The sequence below is a fragment of the Choloepus didactylus genome, chromosome 19 (genome assembly GCF_015220235.1).
Source record: "Choloepus didactylus isolate mChoDid1 chromosome 19, mChoDid1.pri, whole genome shotgun sequence".
Lineage (NCBI taxonomy): Eukaryota > Metazoa > Chordata > Mammalia > Pilosa > Megalonychidae > Choloepus > Choloepus didactylus.
The window spans coordinates 42,770,583-42,795,226 of NC_051325.1; the positions used below are offsets into that span (position 1 = coordinate 42,770,583).

At 41.2% G+C, this 24,644-nt stretch overlaps 1 protein-coding gene across 2 annotated transcripts in view; it reads left to right on the forward strand.

The window, feature by feature from the left end:
• Window positions 1–24,644, forward strand: part of ACTR5 (actin related protein 5) — a 59,571-nt gene that overhangs the window by 19,425 nt on the left and 15,502 nt on the right. For both annotated transcript variants that reach the window (XM_037812025.1, XM_037812024.1), the window contains exons 4-5: window positions 8,267–8,484; window positions 9,157–9,339. In XM_037812025.1, coding sequence (XP_037667953.1) covers window positions 8,267–8,484; window positions 9,157–9,339 — 401 coding nt within the window. The remainder of the gene's footprint in view (window positions 1–8,266; window positions 8,485–9,156; window positions 9,340–24,644) is intronic.

Below are 24,644 nucleotides of genomic sequence, written 5' to 3' on the forward strand. Positions count from 1 at the left end.
TCTCCTCTCTGCTGGGCTGGCTGCTCTCAGATTCTCTGGTGTCTGGTCTCTGTCTGTCCATGGTTGGAGTTTGGATCAGCTGAATGAGTTTCCAATAAGGGCTGCCACTGCAGTTCTCCCTTCTCCTTCCTGGAGCTGACAGCCCCTCCTCCCACGGGACTGAGCCTGGCAGGGAGGGGCGCGGGTCCCCTGGCTGCAAAAACTTACAGATTTCGCTGATCTCAGCAGTTCCACGTTTTCATGAGTGTTGTATGAAGTATGCCCAAAGTCAGATTGCTCTGTGGTGTCCAGTCCACGCAGTTCCTGGCTTTCTACCTACTTTCCTGGAGGAGTAACTAAAACATACAGCTCACCAGTCTGCCATCTTGCCCCCGGTAAGTATGTCTCCTTCATTTTTGAATGAAAGTTTTGCTGGATATAGAATTCTTGGTTGGCAGTTTTTCTCGTTCAGTATCTTAAATATATCATGCCACTGTCTTCTTGCCTCCATGGTTTCTGCAGAGAAATGTGTACATAGTCTTATTGACCTTCCCTTGTATGTGATGGATTGCTTTTCTCTTGCTGCTTTCAGAATCCTCTCTTTGTCTTTGACATTAGACAGTCTGACCAGGAAGTGTCTTGGAGTAGGTCTATTGGGATCCATTCTATTTGGGGTACGTTGTACTTCTTGAATCTCTAATTTTCTGTCTTTTATAAGAGTTGGGAAATTTTCAGTGAATATGTCTTCTATTACTCTTTCTGCCCCCTTTTCCCCTCTCTTCTCCTTCTGGGATACCCATAACACGTATATTTGTGCATTTCATGTTGTCACTCAGCTCCCTAAGACCCTGCTCATATTTTTCCGTTTTTTTCACCATCTGTTCTTTTGTGTGTATGAATTCGAATGACCTGTCTTCCAGTTCACTGATCCTTTCTTCTGCCTGTTCAAATCTACTGTTGTGTCCCTCCATTGTGTTTTTCATCTCCTCCATTGTGGCCTTCATTCCCATGAGTTCTGCCATTTGTTTTTTTAAGTTTATGAATTCTTGTTTATGGTCAGCCAGTGTCTTCTTTATATCCTTCAGCTCTTTTGCTATATCTTCCTTCATTTCATCAAATTTATTTAGCATTAGTTGCCTCCACTCCTGTGTCTCAGCTGAGCTATTAGTTTGTTCCTTTGGCTGGTCCATGTTTTCGTGTTTCCTGGTATGGCTTTTATCTTAAGTTGTCTAGGCATCTGATTTTCTTAATTAGTTTATTTTGGAGCTTGTTTTCTGTCTTTTACCTAGTGGTTTTCTTGTTGATTGGCTTTGCTCTCTGGCCTCTGTTATTCAGTTCAACTTATTCTAGACCTCTAACTTAGGTTCTATTTAGTTGATCAGAATTTTTCCCCTCTTGTTTTTTCTGTTTCTTGCTCTGCCTCTATGTAACCTTTTTGTGAGTTGGTCTCCTCAGATATGGTCGACCCTAGTCAGATTTTCCCAGTCTAGTGAGGCCCAGGTTTCATTGGGAGGGTATGGAGTTTTCCTGAGAATGAGACCCTCCTATGAGGCCTTTAGAATTGGTGCTTTTCCTCTCATGTCCAGCAGGTGGCACTGGCCAGCCCGCAGCTCCCCCACCAGCGTAAGGAGGTGTGGAGACACTAGTTCTCCTGGTAACTCTGATCCTGTCAGGGGCATGGCTGACTGAAGCCGGAATCTGAATTCCAGCCCCTGGGGTCTGAGTTCCCAGAAGGAGGACTGCCAGGTGAGCTGGACCTCCCTCCACTCTCCCAATCCTCAGAACTCCAGTTGTCTCTCAGGGGCACTATTCCCTTCTCCCCTCTCCTCTTTGGGACCTCTCCAGGTAGATTCCTTGGTCAGCCTGAGTTGCCAATTAAAGACGGGGGTGGAGGCCTTCAGTAGTGAATACAGAATTCAAAGACACTGTGGGTACTCTGTCTCCCCCAAGCCCAGCCTAGTCCCTCAACCTGGGCTTTCCGTTAGAAAATAACCACATATATTACTTTTAGATTTAAAAAAAAAAAAAAAAAAAAAGAAAAGAAAAGAAATCAAGAAAAAGAAAAAAGGAAAAAAAAAAAAAAGTGTATATTTTAAAAGTCTTTCCCCAGCCTGGAAGTTTTGTCAGTGTCAGAACAGAGCATTGAAAGATATGCTTTGGGCTATTGTCTGATAATTACTCTCCAACCGCTTCAGTTCCACCCCTGCCGGGGGCTATTGAAATGCAAAAAGATAAGGGATCAGTGAGAAGCCGGAAGGGACAAAATGTAGGGGAAAAAAAAATGGCTTTTTTGGAGTCTGGGAATGGGTGCCCGCTTTACGTGCCCCCACTTCTCGGAGCCCAGCCCTTCTTTAGCACCCCAGCTCCCAAAGTTAGTTAATTAACTTGTTAATTAATTCTGCAATTGAGGCTGGGTTGAGCCTCCCTTCTTGCCCTCAGCAGATTGCTGTTTTTTGTTTTTTTTTTTCCCCCCTTTCAGGGAGCCGGCAGCAAGACAGTCTGTGAGGTCTGGGTGGGGAGGGGCGCCAGACCCCTGGTCCGGGGAACTTACAATGTTTGCTGCGATCTCAGCTTTTCCTCCAATTCCAAACTTGTGTCCAATGTGTGACTGGTTACTGGAGACCCCGAAAACACTGTTTCATGTAGTTCTTGGGTAATTGCCAGCTCTCTCTCCTGCCGTTGTATCTCTTGGTAGTGAATCCCTGGCCTAATTCAATGGGAAGCCAGAGAGCCAGCGGGCCGGGTGACGCAGTCTGTCAAGGTGAGTCCCCCTCAGCTTTTGAGATTTATCCAAGTCATTGTGTGTATCAATCATTTGTTCCTTTTTATTGCAGTATAGTGTTCCATTGTGTGGATGGACCACAATTTGTCTGTCATTTACCCACTGAGAGTCATTTGGGTTGTTTCTGGTTTTTGGTAATTATGGATAGAACTGTGAACATGAGTTTTTATTTCTCATGGATTGCTGGGTCATATAGTGAGTGTATGTTTAACTTTATAAGAAACTGCCAGATTGGTTTCTAGAGAGACTGTATCATTTTTGCATGATAACCAACAATGTATGAGAGTTCCATTTGCTGTGTATCCTTGCCAGCACTTGGTATCATCAGTATTTTTTATTTTAGCCCTCCTATTAGGTAAGTAGAGGTAGCTCATTAATTTGCGTATTCCTAAAGGTTAATGTTGGAGAACATCTTTTCAAGTGCTTATTTGCCTTCTATATAGCCTCTTTGGTGAAGTGTATGTTCAGGTCTTTTGCCTGTCTTTTAAGTGGTTGCTGGTTTTCTTACTATTGAGTTTTGACAGTTCTTTATATGCTCTGGATACAAGTCCTTTGTTGGCTGTGTGATGTGCAGATATTTTCTCCCAGTCTGTAGACTCTCTTTTCATTTTCTTAATAAGATCTTTTTCAGAACAAAAGACCTTATTTTGTTCTTATATATTTTTCTTTTTGATGATGTCCAATTTATCATTTTTTCTTTTATGGATCATGCTTTTGGTGTCATGTCTAAGAACTCTTTGCCTAACCCCAGGTATGATGATTTTTTCCTATGTTTTCTTCTAAAGGTTTTTATAATTCTTCATTTACATGGAATTCTATAATACATTTTGAGTTCATTTTTATATAAGGTGTAAGGATTAGGTCATGGTTCTTTGCTTGTTTCTTTGTTTGTTTTTTGCATGTAGATGTCCAGTTATTTCAAATGATTTGTTGAAAAGACTATTATGTTGGGAATCCATAAGACTCCCCCAGATTTGATGATCACTAGAAGTATTCACAGGACTTAGAAGTTGTTATAGTCATGGTTATGGGTTCTGATAGTGAAAGGATACAAAGCAAAATCAACAAAGGGAAAAGGCACATGGGACAGAAGTCCAGAGGAAACCACATGCACTCTTCCAAGGGTCTTCTCCCAGTGTAGTCACAAAGGACACACTTACTTCCTTTAGCAGTGACTTGTAACAGCACATGCCAAGTGTTGTCTACCAGGGAAGCTAGTTAGAGACAGTGTGTCCAAGGTTTTTCCTGGGGGTCTGGTCATGTAGGTACTCACTGCCTAGTACATTCGAAAATTGCAGACTTCAGAAGTAAAGCAGGTATTCAGTATAAACAATATTGTTTGCACGAAGAGTCTAGGCACAATGAACCACCCTTATTATGTAGGGAAATTTTTACATCATCTTAGGGAACTGTTTTCCAGCCAAGTTTCCCGATACCAGCCAAGGGCCAAACTTGCAAGCAGGCCTTTCTAAGGACAGCTGACTCAGGCTTCTTTTCTGAACAAGTGTCTTTTTCCATTGAGTTAACTTTGCATCTTTAACAAAAATGAATTGGCCATATTTGTGTGCCTAGTTTTGAACCCTCTTTTCTGCCCCATCGATCTTTGTTTCTAATTACTTAAAAAATAACGCACTTATCTACACATTTACAAAAAATTCTGTTGCGATTTTGATTGGAATTATGCTGAATCTATAGATCAGTTTGGGGAAAATTGAAATTTTCACTATGTTGAATCTTCTGTTCCATGAGCACAGCATATCTTTCCATTTATTTTGGTCTTTTTTAAAGTTCTTTCGTTAACATTTTGTAGTTTTCAGCATACAGATTCAGCTTATGGATACATGTTTTATTATATTTTATCTCTTTTCTTTGTTTTTATTTTTTTGTTTTGGAGGTGTTGCAAACAGTATTTTCTTTTCTTATTTCAGTTTCCAGTTGCTCATTGCTGGTGTAGAGAAATTGATTAATTTTTATTTATTGGCTTGTATTCTATGACCTTGCTACACTTACTGATTAGTTCTATTTTTTTGTGGATTCCTTGAGAAATTCTGCATAGACAGTCATGGTATCTGCAAATAGAGATGGTTTTATTTCTTCCTTTCCAATCTGTATGTTTTTGATTTCTTTATCTTGCTTTATCTCACTGGCTAGGCCTTCCATATGATGTTGAATAGGAGTGGTGAGGGTGGGCATCCTTGCTTTGTTCCTGATTCCTGATCTTGGAGGTGGGAAGTATTTAGTTTTTCACAATTAAGTATGTGATGTTAGCTGTAGGTTTTTTTTTTTGTTATTTTCTTTTTGTTTGGTATTTTAATATGCTTTTATTTATTTAAGGTATTTATACCACTCGTCTACAATATCCATAATAGTATAATTCAGTAATCAACAGTGTTTGGTAATCATTCATCTGAAGAATAGAATAAATATATATATATATATATATATATATATATATATGTTTTGTCATAGATACTGTCCAGTATGAATTAGAACTTTCAAAACAACCAGCAACCAAAGTGGCGTTCTGAAATAGACCTAGAGTAGGTTTCAGAGATGAGAGGCAGAGCCAGGCTCTTCCAGTGGTAACTTGTTGGGGAAGGAGGGCGTGTTGGGATTATGGGTAGTGGGAAGGAATTAAAAGCACATTTTTCTTAAATTGGTAAGTGAATAAGAAACTTTCGCATTTGGATAAATATTGAGACGTAAAACGAGAGAGAAGTTGGAGATTTCTAGGTCATCTATTCTGGAGTTCTTTCTTTACAGAGGAAAAAATTAGTGTATGATAGATAAATGACTTTTCTTCAGGGTCATCCATATATTTACATGCTTTTTGAAACTGAATGAAAGTGATATAATAATATTTATACATTGTCCTGGTATTCATTAGGAGATTTATTTTTGACAGGAGAATTATTAGCAGCCAGTTATTTTAGATTTTCCTGGAAGGACAGTTGGTATCATAGTGTAGAATTCCTTTAGGAAAAACCATTATGTATTGTGCAGTGGAAATGCTAAAATTAGGTATGCTAATTTTTCATTTGGGTTGTCTAATCAGTTTCTAGGGGAGGGTGGAAGTGTTGAGAAGTGTCTGTCAGATAAAGAAGAATAGGGGCAGTTCAGGAAAACCAGTGGACCCCACAGGAAACAGTACTAACATTCAGCATGAAGTAGAATTGGCCTGGCTCAGGTCAGGGTTAGCACCATTCTTGAACTTCAGTCTCTCTCCTTGCCCATTTCTGTTGAGCTCTTACTTTCTCTTCCAGTGGTGCATTTAATATTGGACTCATTGATTGGGGCCTGCTCAGGACCGCTTTGGCTCTGTAGACCAAGAGCCTGCCCATTTAACCGTTGGTTTGCTTGTTGCTTTTCATTTAACTTGAAACTAGTAGTGTTGGTTGTGTACCATAGCCAAATTTTCACAGTGTTCCACCTATTTCAAGAGTGTTGAAATATGTATCACTTACATGTTTTTCATAGAACAGAGAATGTAATTAGGAATCTGAATTTAGTTCTTACTAACAATTTTTAAAATGTTGTTCTTTGCTTTAAATCTGCTTAAATTTGAAAAGCTCCCTGAAAAGTAGTTGTCTTAGTTAGGGTTCTCTAGGGAAACAGAATCAATGAGAGGTATCTATGACTATAAAATTTATAAAAGTGACTCACGCAACTGTGGGTAGCACGAGTCCAAATGCTGTAGAGCAGTCAGCAAACTATCAACTCCAAGGAAGATGTCCGATGAACTCCTCAGGAAACAAACCAGCAACTTTGACGAACTCAGGAAACGCTTCGCTGGGCAGCTGAAGAAGAAGTGAATGTCCTCTATCTGTCTTGCTTATAAGTCTTCAACTGATTAATTGGATTAAATCCAGCCAAGTGCATTCTCTTATTGTGGAAGACATGCTCTTCCGTGAGTCATCAGTCACAGCTGTAGCCAATTGACTGATTTAATAAACCAGCCTGTTGGTTTATTAACCAGCCGCAATTGTCCTCGCAGCAATTGTTAGGCCAGTGCTTGCTTGACCAGACAGCTGGGTACTATCACCTGGCCAAGTTGACACATGAACCTAACCATCACAGTAGTTTTGTTTTTTTGTAGAAATTCTATGGACTACAGAAAATATGTAGTCAAATGAACAGTCCTGTTAGCTCTGGATTCTCAAACATTTTTTGCTAATTGGCCTTGCAGGGAGGTAACATGAAATTGCAATGTGGGGGGTGACAATACTTTTGACTCATCTAATAATCTCTCACTTTATCATATGCTATTACTTTATTGTATGCTTTCCCTAGAGAAGCCTCTGGGTATTACTGAAATGTTCTGACAAATCTGTGCCTACATGATTGCTCTTTCATTTGAGGCTTGGAAGAGTAGAGTGGTGAAAAATTATTGGAAGGTCGGTCTTGTTAGAGAACCAATCTCCAAGGGCTCTAATTAAGATTTTTCCCTTTTTTCTCTCCTTAAAACTTGTTAAGGTTTGTTTTATGAGCCAGAATTTGGTCTACTTTGGAGAATGTTCCATATGCACTTGAAAATAATGTATATTCTGCTGTTGTTGGGTCGAGTGTTCTTTAAATGTCTTTTGGGCTCTATTGGTTAATAGCGTTGTTCAGTTATTCTGTATCTTTGTTCATTTTCCATCTCCTAGCTCTTGATTATTGAGAGGAGTCTCCGGGTATAATTGTGGGTTTGCCTGTTTCTGTTTTTGTTTCTGTCAGTTTTTACTTTCATATTTCTGAAACTGTTGTTAGGTGCATATTTAGGACTCTCAGTCTTCTTGGTAAATTGACCCATTTTCATTATGTCATATCCTTCTTTATCTTTGGTAATTTTCTTTGCTTTGAAGGCTACTTGGAATTAATATAGCTACTCCAACTTTCTTTTGATTTGTGTCTATGTTTTAGTTAGGGTTCTCCAGAGAAACAGAACTGACAGGATATGGATATATATATACATATATATATATACACACACACATACACACATATGTATGTGTATATATGTAAATATTATGAGAGTTTTTATAGTTATTGACACACACAACTGTGGGGATTGGCATGTCTGAATTCCGTAGGGCAAGCCGCAAGTTAGAAACTCCGTTGAAGGTTTTGATGAATTCCCCAGGAGAAGCATCTGCCGACGTTGAAAATCTGTCAGTGTTGTAATTTTTGCTTTCAATTGTCAAACATATTTTAAAGAACTCAAGAGGGAAGTAGTCTACTATAATTAGCCAGATCTTCATCTTTTCTATTGCTCTTCCTTCATTCTTGATGGTCCAAGTTTCCTTCTGGCATCATTTCCCTTCTGTCTGAAAAACTTTATGCAGCAATCTTTTTCGAGCACGTCTGTTGACGTTACGTCCGGGTTTTATAGCTGCTTTCAGTTGGAGAGATTGGGTGGAGTGGGCTTTCTCCATCTTACCCAGGGCTGGAACCCTGGTATTGACTTTTAAATTTCTGTTTTGATAATGTTTCTGTTTTCTTACTTCCAAAATTATTTCTTTGAAGAATTGCAGAAATGGCGATGCCCTGATTATTATGAGAACAACGTCCACAAGATGCAGCTCCCTTTTTCCAGCAAGCTCCTCGGCAGCACTCTGACTTCTGAGGAGAAACAGGAAAGGCGGCAGCAGCAGCTCCGGCGGCTACAGGAGCTCAATGCCCGTCGGCGGGAGGAGAAGCTGCAGCTTGACCAGGAGCGGCTGGACAGACTGCTCTATGTGCAAGTAATAGCAGATACCGGGGTGGACCCCCAGCCTTGCCCTGCACAGGGATCTCCAGCCATAGAATGCATTGATGTCTAAGTCACCCTTGGGGTCAAGAAGGAGTCCAGGGGAATTGTCAGAATAGAGATTTTTAAAGTGCTTTGTAGAGCTGTGGACTCTGGTTTCGTTAATTTGTTTGTTTTTGCCTTATAATTTCCTTTATTGCATTTTTAACTTTAAGTATAGCACACATGATACAAAGTCACAAATCTTAAGTGTACAGCTTGATGAAATTTTACAAAGTGAGCACACCCATCTGTCTGCCTCCCAGATCAAGGAACAGAACATTACTGATACTCCTAAAGCTTCCCTCATGTCTCGTCTCATCAATAACCTTCCCACCTCCCCCCAACCCAAAAACACCTCCCCCCAACCCAAAAGGTAAAAGTTTTGATATTTGTCACCAAAGATTAGTTTTGCTTGATCAGATGGTGCTTAAAAACTGGAAAGGTGGACAGTTTTTGGAACTTGGGAGATGGAGGTGTGATTTTTGTGGAGGGGCAGGCTATGTGAGTTCTGGGGGCCATCTTCTGTTGTAACTCTTCTCTGTTCGGCTTCTAAGCCACTTGTTTTTCCTTGTTTGTGATTGCACTTTTTGTCTTTGAGGATGAATTGTGACTGCTCTGATTTCAGGAGCTTCTAGAGGATGGTCATATGGATCAGTTTCACAAAGCTCTGATAGAGCTGAACATGGACTCCCCAGAAGAGCTTCAGTCCTACATACAAAAGCTCAGTTCGGCAGTGGAGCAAGCCAAGCAGAAAATCCTTCAAGCAGAAGTCAGCCTGGAGGTGGATGTGGTTGACAGCAAGCCAGAGGTAACTGTCCGAGGGCCTTGGGTGGGAGGTCCTATGGGGTCATTTAGCAAGAACAGTCTTTCCTGAGGTGGAGGAGGATCTTGAGAAGGCTGACATCAAGGGGGTTGTTACTAGACTCGGGGTGGGAAGGGGTGTCAGCGTGATAATCGATATCCATGGGGACATGGGCTCGGGCAGCAGTGGCATTGACTTGTACCAATTGAAATCCTAAGAGAAGGATTTCACCCTGTAGTGCTCCTGCCCTACATTTGGGAGACAGAATGTGCATTTGGAGTAGGACCATCCACCCACCAGTCATGTGGTCCTGCCTTGAACCAGAACCTGCTACTCTGCTGACCATTTGGCATTTAGTCTTGTACTCCTTTTAACTTTCTTCTGATGTTTGCTTAAATATACTGTGGGTGATCTTTCACTTGGCTCCTTTCCACCTTGATGTGCCCGAAAGTTAGGGGTCCTGCTTCCTACATAGTTTATGCATTTTTTATAGCAGCTAGTAGATAATGTTCAATAAAATATTTGTGGGTTTAATTAAGAGCAAGCAGACTTTTTATTAGTTACTAAAGACTAACTTTTTGAATAAGTTCTTTGATTTTTGCCTTTCTTTCTCCTTTTTGTTTCCCTGCCAGTGGATTGTTAATACGTGTTGATTTAGCCAGTGGGGCAGGCGGCGGGGCTGGGCTTGGGCCCCGGATAATCCATACCCGACACTCAGGCCCTGCATAGGGTTGGAGCTGGTGCCTGTCACTCCACAGCCTCAGAAGTCTCTGATTGGTTCTCTTATCTTTAAAACTGAAGATGCTAGGAAGTTCCTGAATTTGTCATCCACAGAGTTCCAGAACAAAGAGACTTGTTCATTAACTCATGACACTTTGGTGAAAAAATAAACCAATCTAGCTTGTTAGTTTTTTTTTTTTTTAATCAACTTTCTTTAAATTCTTAATTACCCATGCTTTTGGAAAGGAACAACACTGGAAAAATCCAAGTCAGTGCCATTTGATGGTGGGTTTCGAGTGGGGCTTATTGGTGACATCAGAGCTGTCTTTGGCTCAGCATGAAGCTTGCTTCTGCAGTGACTGCCTCTCAGCTGCAGGCTTGCTCTTGTAGGTTCTGCTCTGGGCCTTATATTCTCTACCTGTCTTTGACAGGCTTTAAATTACACGAGGCAGTAACAGTGCCATGAGCATGCATGTTTGGTAGAGCAGATCCTGAGTCCAGCTTACCAGATACAGCTTGCTGGATAACTGAGATTTGGGTAGAAGGGACCTTTATTACCATCTTCTTCCCCCACACCATCGCAGGTCAGCTTCTAGTCTGCTTCTTTCGGTTCTAATGTCTGCGTTTCAAATTTGAACTGTTGTTTACTGGGACCCAGAACTGCTTTGCCTTTGTTGTTTATTCATTCACATTTGATTTTGAACTTGTTTAACATAGCAGCAGCACATCAGTCTTTGTGCCAGAAATGTGCCACAAAGCCACATGCAGAGAGGGATTTCAGAGTGAAAGAGAAAAAAAACAAATGACTGTGACACTGTGATTCCTGAGCAGTTGGGAAACTAGTTTTTCCTGTTCTCTGTTCACTGTTCTGCATTTGTCACATGTTGTGATTTGACCACTCACTCATTCAGCCATTTAGCAGATACTTACTAACCACCTACTTTCTTCTCTGTCCTGGCTACATGTATTAAAATCTCCCTGGACTTGGGGAGATTTTGAAATGTGGAACTTCAGAAGGCTTCTCTGTATTCAATAAATTTGATACATTGATTTGTTACCAAAGCTTTAGTGGTCAGTCAGCATTTATTTAGGGTGATAGTTATTGGAGTCATTTCTCAGCAGCATTCATGGGGTAAGTTTGGCCAGGACACTGGCTGGATAGTTCCACTTTGAAAATGTATTTGTCGTCTTTTTCAACAATCAACTGTATTTAGAATGAAGAAAATAGATTTATGTGGGCCAAAGGTCATATTGAAATGCCAGTTAAGCAGTAATGGCTGAGTTCGATTAATACAGCTGAATTTTTAAACTTATAGTTTTTTTTTTTTGTTTTTTTTTTGATAGAGTGGAACAAAACACATTATTATTATTATTATTATTATTATTTTTAATCATTTTATTGAGATATATTCATATACCACGCAGTCATACAAAACAAATCGTACTTTTGATTGTTTACAGTACCATTACATAGTGGTACATTCATCACCTAAATCAATCCCTGACACCTTCATTAGCACACACACAAAAATAACAAGAATAATAATTAGAGTGAAAAAGAGCAATTAAAGTAAAAAAGAACACTGGGTACCTTTGTCTGTTTGTTTCCTTCCCCTATTTTTCTACTCATCCATCCATAAACTAGACAAAGTGGAGTGTGGTCCTTATGGCTTTCCCAATCCCATTGTCACCCCTCATAAGCTACATTTTTATACATCTGTCTTCGAGATTCATGGGTTCTGGGTTGTAGTTTGATAGTTTCAGGTATCCACCACCAGCTCCCCCAATTCTTTAGAAACTAAAAAGGGTTGTCTAAAGTGTGCGTAAGAGTGCCCACCAGAGTGACCTCTCGGCTCGTTTTGGAATCTCTCTGCCACTGAAGCTTATTTCATTTCCTTTCACATCCCCCTTTTGGTCAAGAAGATGTTCTCCGTCCCACGATGCCGGGTCTACATTCCTCCCCGGGAGTCATATTCCACGTTGCCAGGGAGATTCACTCCCCTGGGTGTCTGATCCCACGTAGTGGGGAGGGCAGTGATTTCACCTTTCAAGTTGGCTTAGCCAGAGAGAGAGGGCCACATCTGAGCAACAAAGAGGCATTCGGGAGGAGACTCTTAGGCACAAATATAGGGAGGCCTAGCCTCTCCTTTGCAGCAACCGTCTTCCCAAGGGTAAAACTTATGGTAGAGGGCTCAACCCATCAAACCACCAGTCCCCTATGTCTGTGGTCATGTTAGCAACCATGGAGGTGGGGTAGGCGAATACCCCTGCATTCTCCACAGGCTCCTCAAGGGGGCACTACATCATTTTTTTTTCCTTGTTTTTCTTTCTTTCTTTTTTTTTTTTTTTTTTAACTTTCCCTTCTTTTTTAAATCAACTGTATGAAAAAAAAAGTTAAAAAGAAAACAAACATACAATAAAAGAACATTTCAAAGAGACCATAACAAGGGAGAAAGAAAAAGACAACTAACCTAAGATAACTGCTTAACTTCCAACATGTTCCTACTTTACCCCAAGAAAGTTACATAATATAGCAACCTTTCTGTGAACTTGTTCCTACTATATCCATCAGAAATTAACAGACCATAGTCATTTCTGGGCATCCCCAGAACGTTAAATAGCTTATCTGTTCTTCTTGGATTATTGTTCCTCCTTCCTTAATTACTCTCTATTGCTAGTTCCCCTACATTCTACATTATAAACCATTTGTTTTACATTTTTGAAAGTTCACATTAGTGGTAGCATATAATATTTCTCTTTTTGTGCCTGGCTTATTTCACTCAGCATTATGTCTTCAAGGTTCATCCATGTTGTCATATGTTTCACGAGATCGTTCCTTCTTACTGCCGCGTAGTATTCCCTCGTGTGTATATACCACATTTTATTTATCCACTCATCTGTTGAAGGACATTTGGGTTGTTTCCATCTCTTGGCAATTGTGAATAATGCTGCTATGAACATTGGCGTGCAGATATCTGTTCGTGTCACTGCTTTCCGATCTTCCGGGTATATACCGAGAAGTGCAATCGCCGGATCGAATGGTAGCTCTATATCTAGTTTTCTAAGGAACTGCCAGACTGACTTCCAGAGTGGCTGAACCATTATACAGTCCCACCAACAGTGAATAAGAGTTCCAATTTCTCCACATCCCCTCCAGCATTTGTAGTTTCCTGTTTGTTTAATGGCAGCCATTCTAACTGGTGTTAGATGGTATCTCATTGTGGTTTTAATTTGCATCTCTCTAATAGCTAGTGAAGCTGAACATTTTTTCATGTGTTTCTTGGCCATTTGTATTTCCTCTTCAGAGAACTGTCTTTTCATATCTTTTGCCCATTTTATAATTGGGCTGTCTGTACTATTGTCATTGAGTTGTAGGATTTCTTTGTATATGCAAGATATCAGTCTTTTGTCAGATACATGGTTTCCAAAAATTTTTTCCCATTGAGTTGGCTGCCTCTTTACCTTTTTGAGAAATTCCTTTGAGGTGCAGAAACTTCTAAGCTTGAGGAGTTCCCGTTTATCTATTTTCTCTTTTGTTGCTTGTGCTTTGGGTGTAAAGTCTAGGAAGTGGCCGCCTAATACAAGGTCTTGAAGATGTTTTCCTACATTATCTTCTAGGAGTTTTATGGTACTTTCTTTTATATTGAGATCTTTGGTCCATTTTGAGTTAATTTTTGTGTAGGGGGTGAGGTAGGGGTCCTCTTTCATTCTTTTGGATATGGATATCCAACTCTCCCAGCCCCATTTGTTGAAAAGACCATTATGGCTCAGTTCAGTGACTTTGGGGGCCTTATCAAAGATCAGTCGGCCATAGATCTGAGGGTCTATCTCCGAATTCTCAATTCGATTCCATTGATCTATATGTCTATCTTTGTGCCAGTACCATGCTGTTTTGGCAACTGTGGCTTTATAATGAGCTTCAAAGTCAGGGAGTGTAAGTCCTCCCACTTCGTTTTTCTTTTTTAGAGTGTCTTTAGCAATTCGAGGCATCTTCCCTTTCCAAATAAATTTGATAACTAGCTTTTCCAAGTCTGCAAAGTAGGTTGTTGGAATTTTGATTGGGATTGCATTGAATCTGTAGATGAGTTTGGGTAGAATTGACATCTTAATGACATTTAGCCTTCCTATCCATGAACATGGAATATTTTTCCATCTTTTAAGGTCCCCTTCTATTTCTTTTAGTAGAGTTATGTAGTTTTCTTTGTATAGGTCTTTTACATCTTTGGTTAAGTTTATTCCTAGGTACTTGATTTTTTTAGTTGCTATTGAAAATGGTATCTTTTTCTTGAGTGTCTCTTCAGTTTGTTCATTTCTAGCATATAGAAACATTACTGACTTACGTGCATTAATCTTGTATCCCGCTACTTTGCTAAATTTGTTTATTAGCTCTAGTAGGTGTATCGTCGATTTCTCAGGGTTTTCTAGATATAAGATCATATCGTCTGCAAACAATGACAGTTTTACTTCTTCTTTTCCAATTTGGATGCCTTTTATTTCTTTGTCTTGCCGGATTGCCCTGGCTAGCACTTCCAGCACAATGTTGAATAACAGTGGTGACAGCGGGCATCCTTGTCTTGTTCCTGATCTTAGAGGGAAGGCTTTCAGTCTCTCACCATTGAGTAGTATGCTGGCTGTGGGTTTTTCATATATGCTCTTTATCATGTTGAGGAAGTTTCCTTCAATTCCTACCTTTTGAAGTGTTTTTATCAAAAACGAATGTTGGATTTTGTCAAATGCTTTTTCAGCATCTATTGAGATGATCAATTGATTTTTCCCTTTCGAGTTTTTAATGTGTTGTAATACATTGATTGTTTTTCTTATGTTGAACCATCCTTGCATGCCTGGAATGAACCCCACTTGGTCATGGTGTATGATTTTTTTAATGTGTCTTTGGATTCGAATTGCAAGTATTTTGTTGAGGATTTTTGCATCTATATTCATTAGGGAGATTGGCCGGTAGTTTTCCTTTTTTGTAGCATCTTTGCCTGGTTTTGGTATTAGATTGATGTTAGCTTCATAAAATGAGTTAGGTAGTGTTCCATTTTCTTCAATGTTTTGAAAGAGTTTGAGTAAGATTGGTGTCAGTTCTTTCTGGAAAGTTTGGTAGAATTCCCCTGTGAAGCCATCTGGCCCTGGGCATTTATTTGTGGGAAGATTTTTGATGACTGATTGGATCTCTTTGCTTGTGATGGGTTGGTTGAGGTCTTCTATTTCTTCTCTGGTCAGTCTAGGTTGTTCATATGTTTCCAGGAAATTGTCCATTTCTTCTGCATTGTCCAGTTTATTGCCATACAGTTGTTCATAATATCCTCTTATAATTTTTTTAATTTCTTCAGGATCTGCAGTTATGTCACCTTTTTCATTCATTATTTTGTTTATATGGGTCTTCTCTCTTTTTGATTTTGTCAGTCTAGCTAGGGGCTTGTCAATCTTGTTGATCTTCTCAAAGAACCAACTTTTGGTGATATTTATCCTCTCTATTGTTTTTTTGTTCTCTATGTCATTTATTTCTGCTTTAATCCTTGTTATTTCTTTTCTTCTACTTGGTTTAGGATTGGTTTGCTGTTCATTTTCTAGCTTCTTCAGTTGATCCATTAGTTCTTTGATTTTGGCTCTTTCTTCCTTTTTAATATATGCGTTTAGTGCTAAAAATTTCCCCCTTAGCATTGCTTTTGCTGCATCCCATAGGTTTTGGTATGTTGTGTTCTCATTTTCGTTCGTCTCTATATATTTAGCAATTTCTCTTGCTATTTCTTCTTTAACCCACTGATTGTTTAGGAGTGTGTTGTTTAACCTCCAGGTATTTGTGAATTTTCTAAGTCTCTGATGGTTATTGACTTCTAATTGTATTCCATTGTGGTCAGAGAATGTGCTTTGAATAATTTCAATCTTTTTAAATTATTGAGGCTTGTTTTATGTCCCAGCGTATGATCTATTCTGGAGAAAGTTCCGTGAGCACTAGAAAAGTATGTGTATCCTGGTGATTTGGGATGTAATGTCCTGTATATGTCTGTTAAATCTAATTCATTTATCAGATTGTTTAGGTTTTCAATTTCCTTATTGGTCTTCTGTCTGGTTGATCTATCTATAGGAGAGAGTGATGTGTTGAAGTCTCCCACAATTATTGTGGAAACATCAATTGCTTCCTTTAGTTTTTCCAGTGTTTCTCTCATGTATTTTGTGGCACCTTGATTGGGTGCATAGACATTTACAATTGTTATTTCTTCTTGCTGAATTGCCCCTTTTATTAGTATGTAGTGGCCTTCTTTGTCTCTCAAAACATCCCTGCATTTGAAGTCTATTTTATCTGAGATTAATATTGCTACACCTGCTTTCTTTTGGCTGTAGCTTGCATGAAATATTTTTTTCCATCCTTTCACTTTCAGTTTCTTTGTGTCCCTATGTCTAAGATGAGTCTCTTGTATGCAACATATTGATGGTTCATTTTTTTTGATCCATTCTGCGAATCTATATCTTTTAATTGGGGAGTTTAATCCATTTACATTCAACATTATAACCGTGAAGGCATTTCTTGAATCAGCCATCTTATCCTTTGGTTTATGTTTGCCATATTTTTCCCCTCTCTCTATTAATATCCTTTATTGTACCCATACCGAATCTGTTTAGTACTGAACCTTTCTCCAAGTCTCTCTGTCCTGTCTTTGTTTCTCTGTCTGTAGGGCTCCCTTTAGTATCTCCAGTAGGGCAGGTCTCTTGTTAGCAAATTCTCTCAGCATTTGTTTGTCTGTGAAAAATTTAAGCTCTCCCTCAAATTTGAAGGAGAGCTTTGCTGGATAAAGTATTCTTGGCTGGAAATTTTTCTCACTCAGAATTTTAAATATATCGTGCCACTGCCTTCTTGCCTCCATGGTGGCTGCTGAGTAGTCACTACTTAGTCTTATGCTGTTTCCTTTGTATGTGGTGAATTGCTTTTCTCTTGCTGCTTTCAGAACTTGCTCCTTCTCTTCTGTGTTTGACAGTGTGATCAGTATATGTCTTGGAGTGGGTTTATTTGGATTTATTCTGTTTGGAGTTCGCTGAGCATTTATGATTTGTGTATTTATGTTGTTTAGAAGATTTGGGAAGTTTTCCCCAACAATTTCTTTGAATACTCTTTCTAGACCTTTACCCTTTTCTTCCCCTTCTGGGACACCAATGAGTCTTATATTTGGACGTTTCATATTATCTATCATATCCCTGAGGTCCATTTCGATTTTTTCAATTTTTTTCCCCATTCTTTCTTTTATGCTTTCATTTTCCATTCTGTCATCTTCCAGGTCACTGATTCGTTGTTCAACTTCCTCTAGTCTTGTACTATGAGTGTCCAGAATCTTTTTAATTTGGTCAACAGTTTCTTTAATTTTCATAAGATCATCCATTTTTTTATTTAGTCTTGCAATGTCTTCTTTATGCTCTTCTAGAGTCTTCTTGATTTCCTTCATATCCCGTACTATGGTCTCATTGTTCATCTTTAGTTCTTTGAGTAGCTGCTCTAGGTGCTGTGTCTCTTCTGGTCTTTTGATTTGGGTGCTTGGGCTTGGGTTATCCATATCGTCTGGTTTTTTCATATGCTTTATAATTTTCTGTTGTTTTTGGCCTCGTGGCATTTGCTGAACTTGATAGGGTTCTTTTAGGGTTTGTAGACCTATTGAAGTCCTTATCTCTAATTTATCAGATCTACTGCTTCGTGGAGTACACTTTCTCTAACTAACCAGCAGGTGGCGTCCACAAGCCACCTGTTCTCCACAAGCCAGTTCTCCCCTGCTTAGCCTTTTTGGTGAGTGGGGGAGTGAGTCTTGTGGGGCCCAATTGGTGTACCAAGCTTGCGTGTGTAGTTGGTGTTGCCTGCCCCGTATGTGGGGCGTGTTTCTGAGCAATCGGGGAGGGGGGGTGGCCCTAACAATCAAATCTCCCTGGTGATCCTAGAGTTTTAAAGCTGGTGCAATAGTCTAATCCTTCAGTTCAGTCCTGCCACAGTTTGTCTCTGCCACTGACCCACAAGTCCTTGGTATTGGCGTATGGCTCATGAGACTTGCAAGTGGGCCCCTCTTCCAGGCCGTGCACCCCCTGGTCCTCTGTTGAGGGATGACTGTGCTATGTCACAGGTGAGTGCTGTCCCCCCAGGGCAGTTCTGGGCTGCTGGGCTGTGTAGGGAGGCTCCCAGTCTGCTGAAATGATGGCTGAATGGGGCTTTGTTAATTCACACTGCTCCACCTTCCCAACTCTGGGACAATCAGCTGAGGTTGCAGGGAAGGCTAATGTCCACGCCCAGTTTTGTGGTGTGTGCCTGTTATTTGAAGCCCTTCCGTCACACTGGGTTGTCTGGGGCAGCTCTGGGCTATGGGGCTGGCGATGGGCAGGAGTGTTTCCTGTCCACCAGGATGGTGGCTGTGAACGGACACCCCCGTTTTCTTGGGAAGTTGTGGTGTTTAGTGAATTTTCTCAGCCACTGAATTATTGCCTTTTGTCTCAGAGCTCTCTTAGTTCTGCTCTTGACTTGACGTGCCCAAATTGAAAGTCTTTGAAGCTTTCTGTATTGGGCTTCTTAGAGTAATTGTTTTAGAAAAAGAAAAAAGGATTAAAAAAAAAAAAAAAGGGTCCTCCTCAGAGATCTAATGGGTTATTGAAATGCTAAGAGACAAAGCAACCAGGGCCATTAAGGAAAGTTCCACAGGGCAGAGAGATCAGCTTTGCTTCGGGATTTGCATATGCGCCTTAGGGCCTGAGCTCCGCCCTTCCCCTTTCTGTGTTCACCAGAACTCTAAAAATCCTCTGCTTTTATTTTGGAGTTTTTCGTGTTGTTTTTTTTTTTCTATGCCTGTCTCCTCTCTGCTGGGCTGGCTGCTCACAGATTCTCTGGTGTCTGGTCTCTGTCTATCTATGGTTGGAGTCTGGATCAGTAGAATGAGTTTCCGATAAGAGCAGCCACTGCAGTTCTCCCTTCTCCTTCCCGGAGCTGACAGCCCCTCCTCCCACGGGACTGAGCCTGGCAGGGAGGGGCACGGGTCCCCTGGCCGCAAAAACTTACAGATTTCGCTGATCTCAGCAGTTCGACATTTTCATGAGTGTTGTATGAAGTATGCCCAAAGACAGATTGCTCTGTGGTGTCCAGTCCACGCAGTTCCTGGCTTTCTACCTACTTTCCTGGAGGAGTAACTAAAACATACAGCTCACCAGTCTTCCATCTTGCCCCGCCTCTAAACTTATAGTTTTTAAAATTCATTTTTTCCTAAAAACCAATCCATTCTGGCCCTTGCTATTCTGCCAATATTCCTATTAGGATGTTGTAAAGGAGTGGGCTTTGTTAGCATTCCTAATGAAGTATTTGAACTAGAAGGTGCTTGTTTTCCATAGCTGCAAACACAGCATAAGGGTAGGGGGTAGGGAGCACAGTTTTAGCGATCTTCATCTGTTAGAAACACAGAGGGCCAGGTATTGAAAGTTCTCTTGTTTGGCTAGCCAAGATCAGGGTTGTTGGTGCTTGTTCTGATGCCGTTTGAGGCTGGTAAAGGGAACCACATCACGTCTTCTCTGATATGCTTTGACAGACTATTCTGTTCACTCCAAAAGAATGGACCTATTTGTGTTCCTGGCACAAATATAGTATATGTGGAGATCCTGGCGTACCTTAGAGGGAGAGAAGCCGGGGCATTAGAGAATTTTGTCCTCTATTTGATGCCTGTTCTCTATGTTGAAATTATTAGCTTTGTTCCTCTCTGCGAATCATATGAATTGGGATAAACAAACATTCTTTTTACCATTTTTAGTGAAGTTAAGATGTTATTTTTAAGGTGACGTGCTTGGAAATATAGCTAGATGAAGGTGGACGATACTTTATTTATGCAGTTTTTTTGAGATATTATCGCATAGCATATAATCATTCAAAATGTAAATCAGCTGTTCACAGTATCATCATATAGTGCTTTCATCACCACAGTCAAACTTTGAACATTTTCATTAGTCCAAAAAGTAAAATAAAAATGAACATTCAAAACAGCCCATTCCCGTCTTCCTCTCATTGTTCATTTACTTTTTTTAATACTGTTTGACTGAGATATATTCACACACCCTACAGTCATCCACAGTGTAGTTATTCACAGCACCATCATACAGTTGTGCATTCATCACCAGAATCAATATTTGAACCTTTTCCTTATTCCAAAATAAAAATAAAAGCAAAAAAAAAACCACCTAAATCTTTCCATCCCCTCCATCCCACCCTCTTCTTCATCTAATTTTTGTCCCCATTTTTCCACTCATCTGTCCATACACTGGATAAAGGGAGTGCGAGCCACAAGGTTTTTACAGTCACATGGTCACACTTTGCAATCTACTTAGTTATATGATTGTCTTCAAGAATCAAGGTCACTGGGTTGCAGTTTGACTACTTCAGGTATTTCCCTCTAGCCATTCTAACACACTCAAGACTAAAAGGTGATATCTACGTAGCGCATTGGAATACCCTCCAGAGTGACCTCTTGACTCCATTTGAAATCTCTCAGCCACTGGAACCTTATTTTGTTTCATCTCTCTTCCCCTTTTGGTCGAGAAGATCCTCTCAATCCCACAGTGCTGGGTCCAGGCTGATCTTCAGGAGTCATTTCCCACATAGCCAGGGGGATTCGTACTCCTGGGAGTCATATCCTACGTAGGGGGAAGGGCAGTGAGTTCACCTACCGAGTGGGCTTAGAGAGAGAGGGCCATATCTGCGCAACAAAGAGGCTCTCTCGGGGGGGGACTTCTAGGCCCAATTATAAGTGGGCTTAGTCTCTCCCTTGCGGCAACTAGCCTCATAGGGGAAAGCCCCCAGATTGAGGGCTTGGCCCACTAAATTGGTAGTCCTCAATGTTTGTGGGAAAATCAGCAATATGGGAAGTCCAGCACTTCTGCATTTCTCCCCAGCTCTTCGGGGGCCCCCACAAATAACTTATACTCTCTTCCTGTATAAACTCACCAAATCCCACTTCCCATTCACTGCTCCCTGCATCTATGGTGTTTAAACAAACTGATCATACTAGTTAAGTTATCTAGTTTGCTACAGAAAATATAGATCCTACAGCAGATAAACAACTCCTCCCTTGGTTTCACACATAAGTTATAGTTTGAAAACCCAGTCAATAGGACAATGCTATTTTGTTGTAGCTAAAGAAGTTTTTTGAAACCCAAGTGTTTTACAATCTTCTCTATTGCAGGGAGACTTGAGGGTGTATCCTAGGGCTCCACCACTCATGATATGCCAGGGACCAGGGATGCAGAGGTAATTAAGATACAGTTCCTGCCCTCCTGGCTCCCTGCAAAAAAGGGGGGTGGGTAGTGCTACAACCATACCTCGCTGACTAATAAAATATACCACGTGTGGTGGTGGGAAATGTGTGTGGGAATATGGATGGACTTTTGAGGAAAGTTTGGGACATTTGAACTGGGCTCTGAAAAACATTTAGGATTTCAACAGGTAGCAAACAGGAAAGAAGGACATTTTAGATGAAAGGACCCACATGTTAAGTGGTCATGGCATGTTTGGTGTACAGAGTGTGGGCAAGAAGGGCTGTGGTGGGAGATGAAGTGGAGAAGGGGGCAGGCTACAAAGGTCTTTATCAGCTAAGGAGCCTGGATATTATCCTTCAGACACAGAGCCTTCAAAGTATGCTGAGCAAGAAAATGATATGATGAGATTTTATTTTATGAACATAACTGGAGGATAGGTTGTAGGGAGAGATGAGGCTGGAGGTTGGAAGACAGGATAGAAATGTGTTGTAGCAGCCCAGAAGAGACCTGATACAGACCTGAAATATGTCAGTAGCCCTAGGGATGGAGGGTGGAGGAGGAGATGCTTCAGAGGTGGGATCCGAAGGACTGGGTGCCCCTTGGAAGCAGAGATGACAGGAACAGCAGTGGCTGCTGATAAGAGGGCATGTGACATGAGCCAGACCACTTCTGCAAGCATCATCTTGATTAATTTTCACAACTTAGTGGGTAGATATTATCATTCCCATTTTACAAATAAGGAAACAGACTTAGGAGAGTCAAGAGATTTGTCCAAGGTCACACAGCTAGACGTAGTGCAACTGAGAGTCAAACACAAGCAATCTGATCTCAGATTCTGCTTTTTAACACACCCACTCTGTTGAAAGACAGTAGGTGCATAGTTGATCCAAGTCTGGGAAGATATGAGCTCAGTTTTGAGCACCTTGTCTTTGAATTCTCTGTGGAAACATCAGGGGTTGCTTTCCAGGACCCAGCAATGGGAGGACATAGAATCACCTGGGGAAAACATGGGGAGAAAGGAAAAGTCCCTGGGGAATGTCACCATTTAGGGATTAGATGGAAGAAGGAAAGCTGGGGAAAGAGATTGAGAAAAACCAATTGGAGAAGAGAGAAACCAGAAAGGTCATGATGGCGGGTTTGAGCAGGATAGAAGATAGAACACTCTCCTTTGAGACAAGGGTGAGAGGACAAAGAAAAGCATGAGTAAAGAGGTGGAATGGAGGTTGAAACAACTAAGGTGATCTGCGAAGAATCACAAGGTTGAGATTAGAAAGGGGGTTGAGGGGATTGAAAAGGGTTTAAGATAGCTCCTGGGGGGCAGTGCAAGGGGAGTCGTGATGAGCAGCAAAAGGATTGCCTAGTAGAGTCTGAGGCCTTCTCCACTCCTCCCCTGGAAGTATTTCCCACTTATCTGTTACTACCATGAAACATCCAGCATTTTGTTGTGCTCATGGATTTGATGGGTCAGGAATTCAGACAGGGTACAGCAGGCTGTCCTATCTTTCTACTGCTTTGTGATGCTGGAGCCTCAGCTAGGAAGACTTGGGCATTTGGGGGGCCAGAGTCATCCAGAGGGTTTTTCATGTATCTCTTTGGCACCTGGGCTGGGATGATTCAGAGGCTGGGCCCAGCTGGGGCTGTTGACCTGAGCACCTGCATGTTGCCTTTCCACATGCCTTGGCCATCTTGGAGCACATCAACTGGGTTCCAAGAGAGAGTTTCCTGAGAGAGCAGCCAGAGAGCAGATGTTTCAACTGATCTATGTGGAAGGAAGCTCCATGGCCTGTTATGACCTGGCCTCAGAAGTTGCACAGCATCACTCCTGCTTTACTCTATTGGTCACAAGCCTGCCCAGATTTGAGAGGTGAGAACATAGACTCCACCTCTTTATGGGGTGTGTCAGGGTCACATTGCAGAAGAGCACATGGGATGGAGGATCTGGTGGTTATCTTTGGAAAATCCAATCTGCTCCAGAGCAGAAGTGGAATGAGTATTGGAAGTTATCCTTTAGATTGGGGAGTAGTTGGTGGATGCAGCAGAAGCAGGTAGATTTAAGGGGGTGGAAGGATGGTGGCAGTTGTGATTGGACCACAGGTTGGATAAAGAAAGGTGTGAATCCACAAGAAAGGTTATCACCTGGAGGTCAGGGAGGTCAGAGGAGTAGAGGTTGCAATGAAGGTGAAGAGTAGGGTAAAGGTGATAAGACAAATGAGGAGAAAAGAAGTAGATAGGAGGGACCTCATTAGAGCCCAGGGTTTGCATTCACCCATTATTGGTGGTGTTCGTGGTGGGGGGAGGGTCACAAGTTTTGAATGTAGTTGTTTTAAATACACAGTTAACATTTGTGTGCCTCCAACCTGATAATACAACAGAATTATTTAAGTGGCCAAAATAAGTGTATTTAAGAGGGAAGAAGGAAGTATACTTCAGTCCCCACCACAAAAACTGCCCTGGGCTCAAGACCCATTTCTAAGTGAGGAAGCGGGCTCAGAGTGTGATTTTTCCCAACCCTGCCACAGTGACCTTAAATGTATCTTTGGTCGCCACTCACATCTGAATTTGTGTTACCCTAAAGCCTGACCTTTTTCTCTTATACCACACTTCTGGTTCATTGTCATCCTGGATGACAAGCCACCAAATGAAAGGGAGTTATTATGATCACATTTCTGGTCCTCTCCTGGGTCCCTTTGTGGGTCATACCTGAAAAGCTGAGTTCGGTGCCAGGTCAGAAGAGACACAGGCACTCCGTGGCAGGGGCTTCTTTCTGGTGAGGGGAGCTGGGCATCCTGTAGATCACCCACTGCAGGTAGCAGTGTTCCTCTGTATTCTCTGCTGCCCTCCTGAGGCGGAGGGGCCTGTCATTCACTTACCACCTGAGCTTGGCCTGGATCTCTTCTATGTTTCTAAAGCCCCAACTGTCCCCTCATGCTCAGATGCATAGTTTATAGAATTTCAGCTAAAGGCAGAGCAAAGATTTGGAGCCAAAACAGTTCTGTCACAGGCCTAGTTTCCACTGCTTATTAGTGCAGTGTAACCTTGGGCAGGTTACTTAACCTCCTGGAGCTACAGCTTCCTCAGCTCTAGAATGTGGTGATGACATCTGCAGTAAGGATTGTGGGGGGTTTGCAAATATGTCTGCTCCTGAATCTGATTCAGTGGTGGCAGAGATGACTCTCGCCTTTTTCACTGAGAAAAACGTCCTTTTGATTCTAACCCACCTTTTCTTTTCCTTAAACTACCTATTTCTAAACCATTTTTCTTATCCTGTCCTCTAGTCTCAGATAAAGAAATATTCCCCTTCTTTCTAGTAGTCTCTCTCAAGCTTG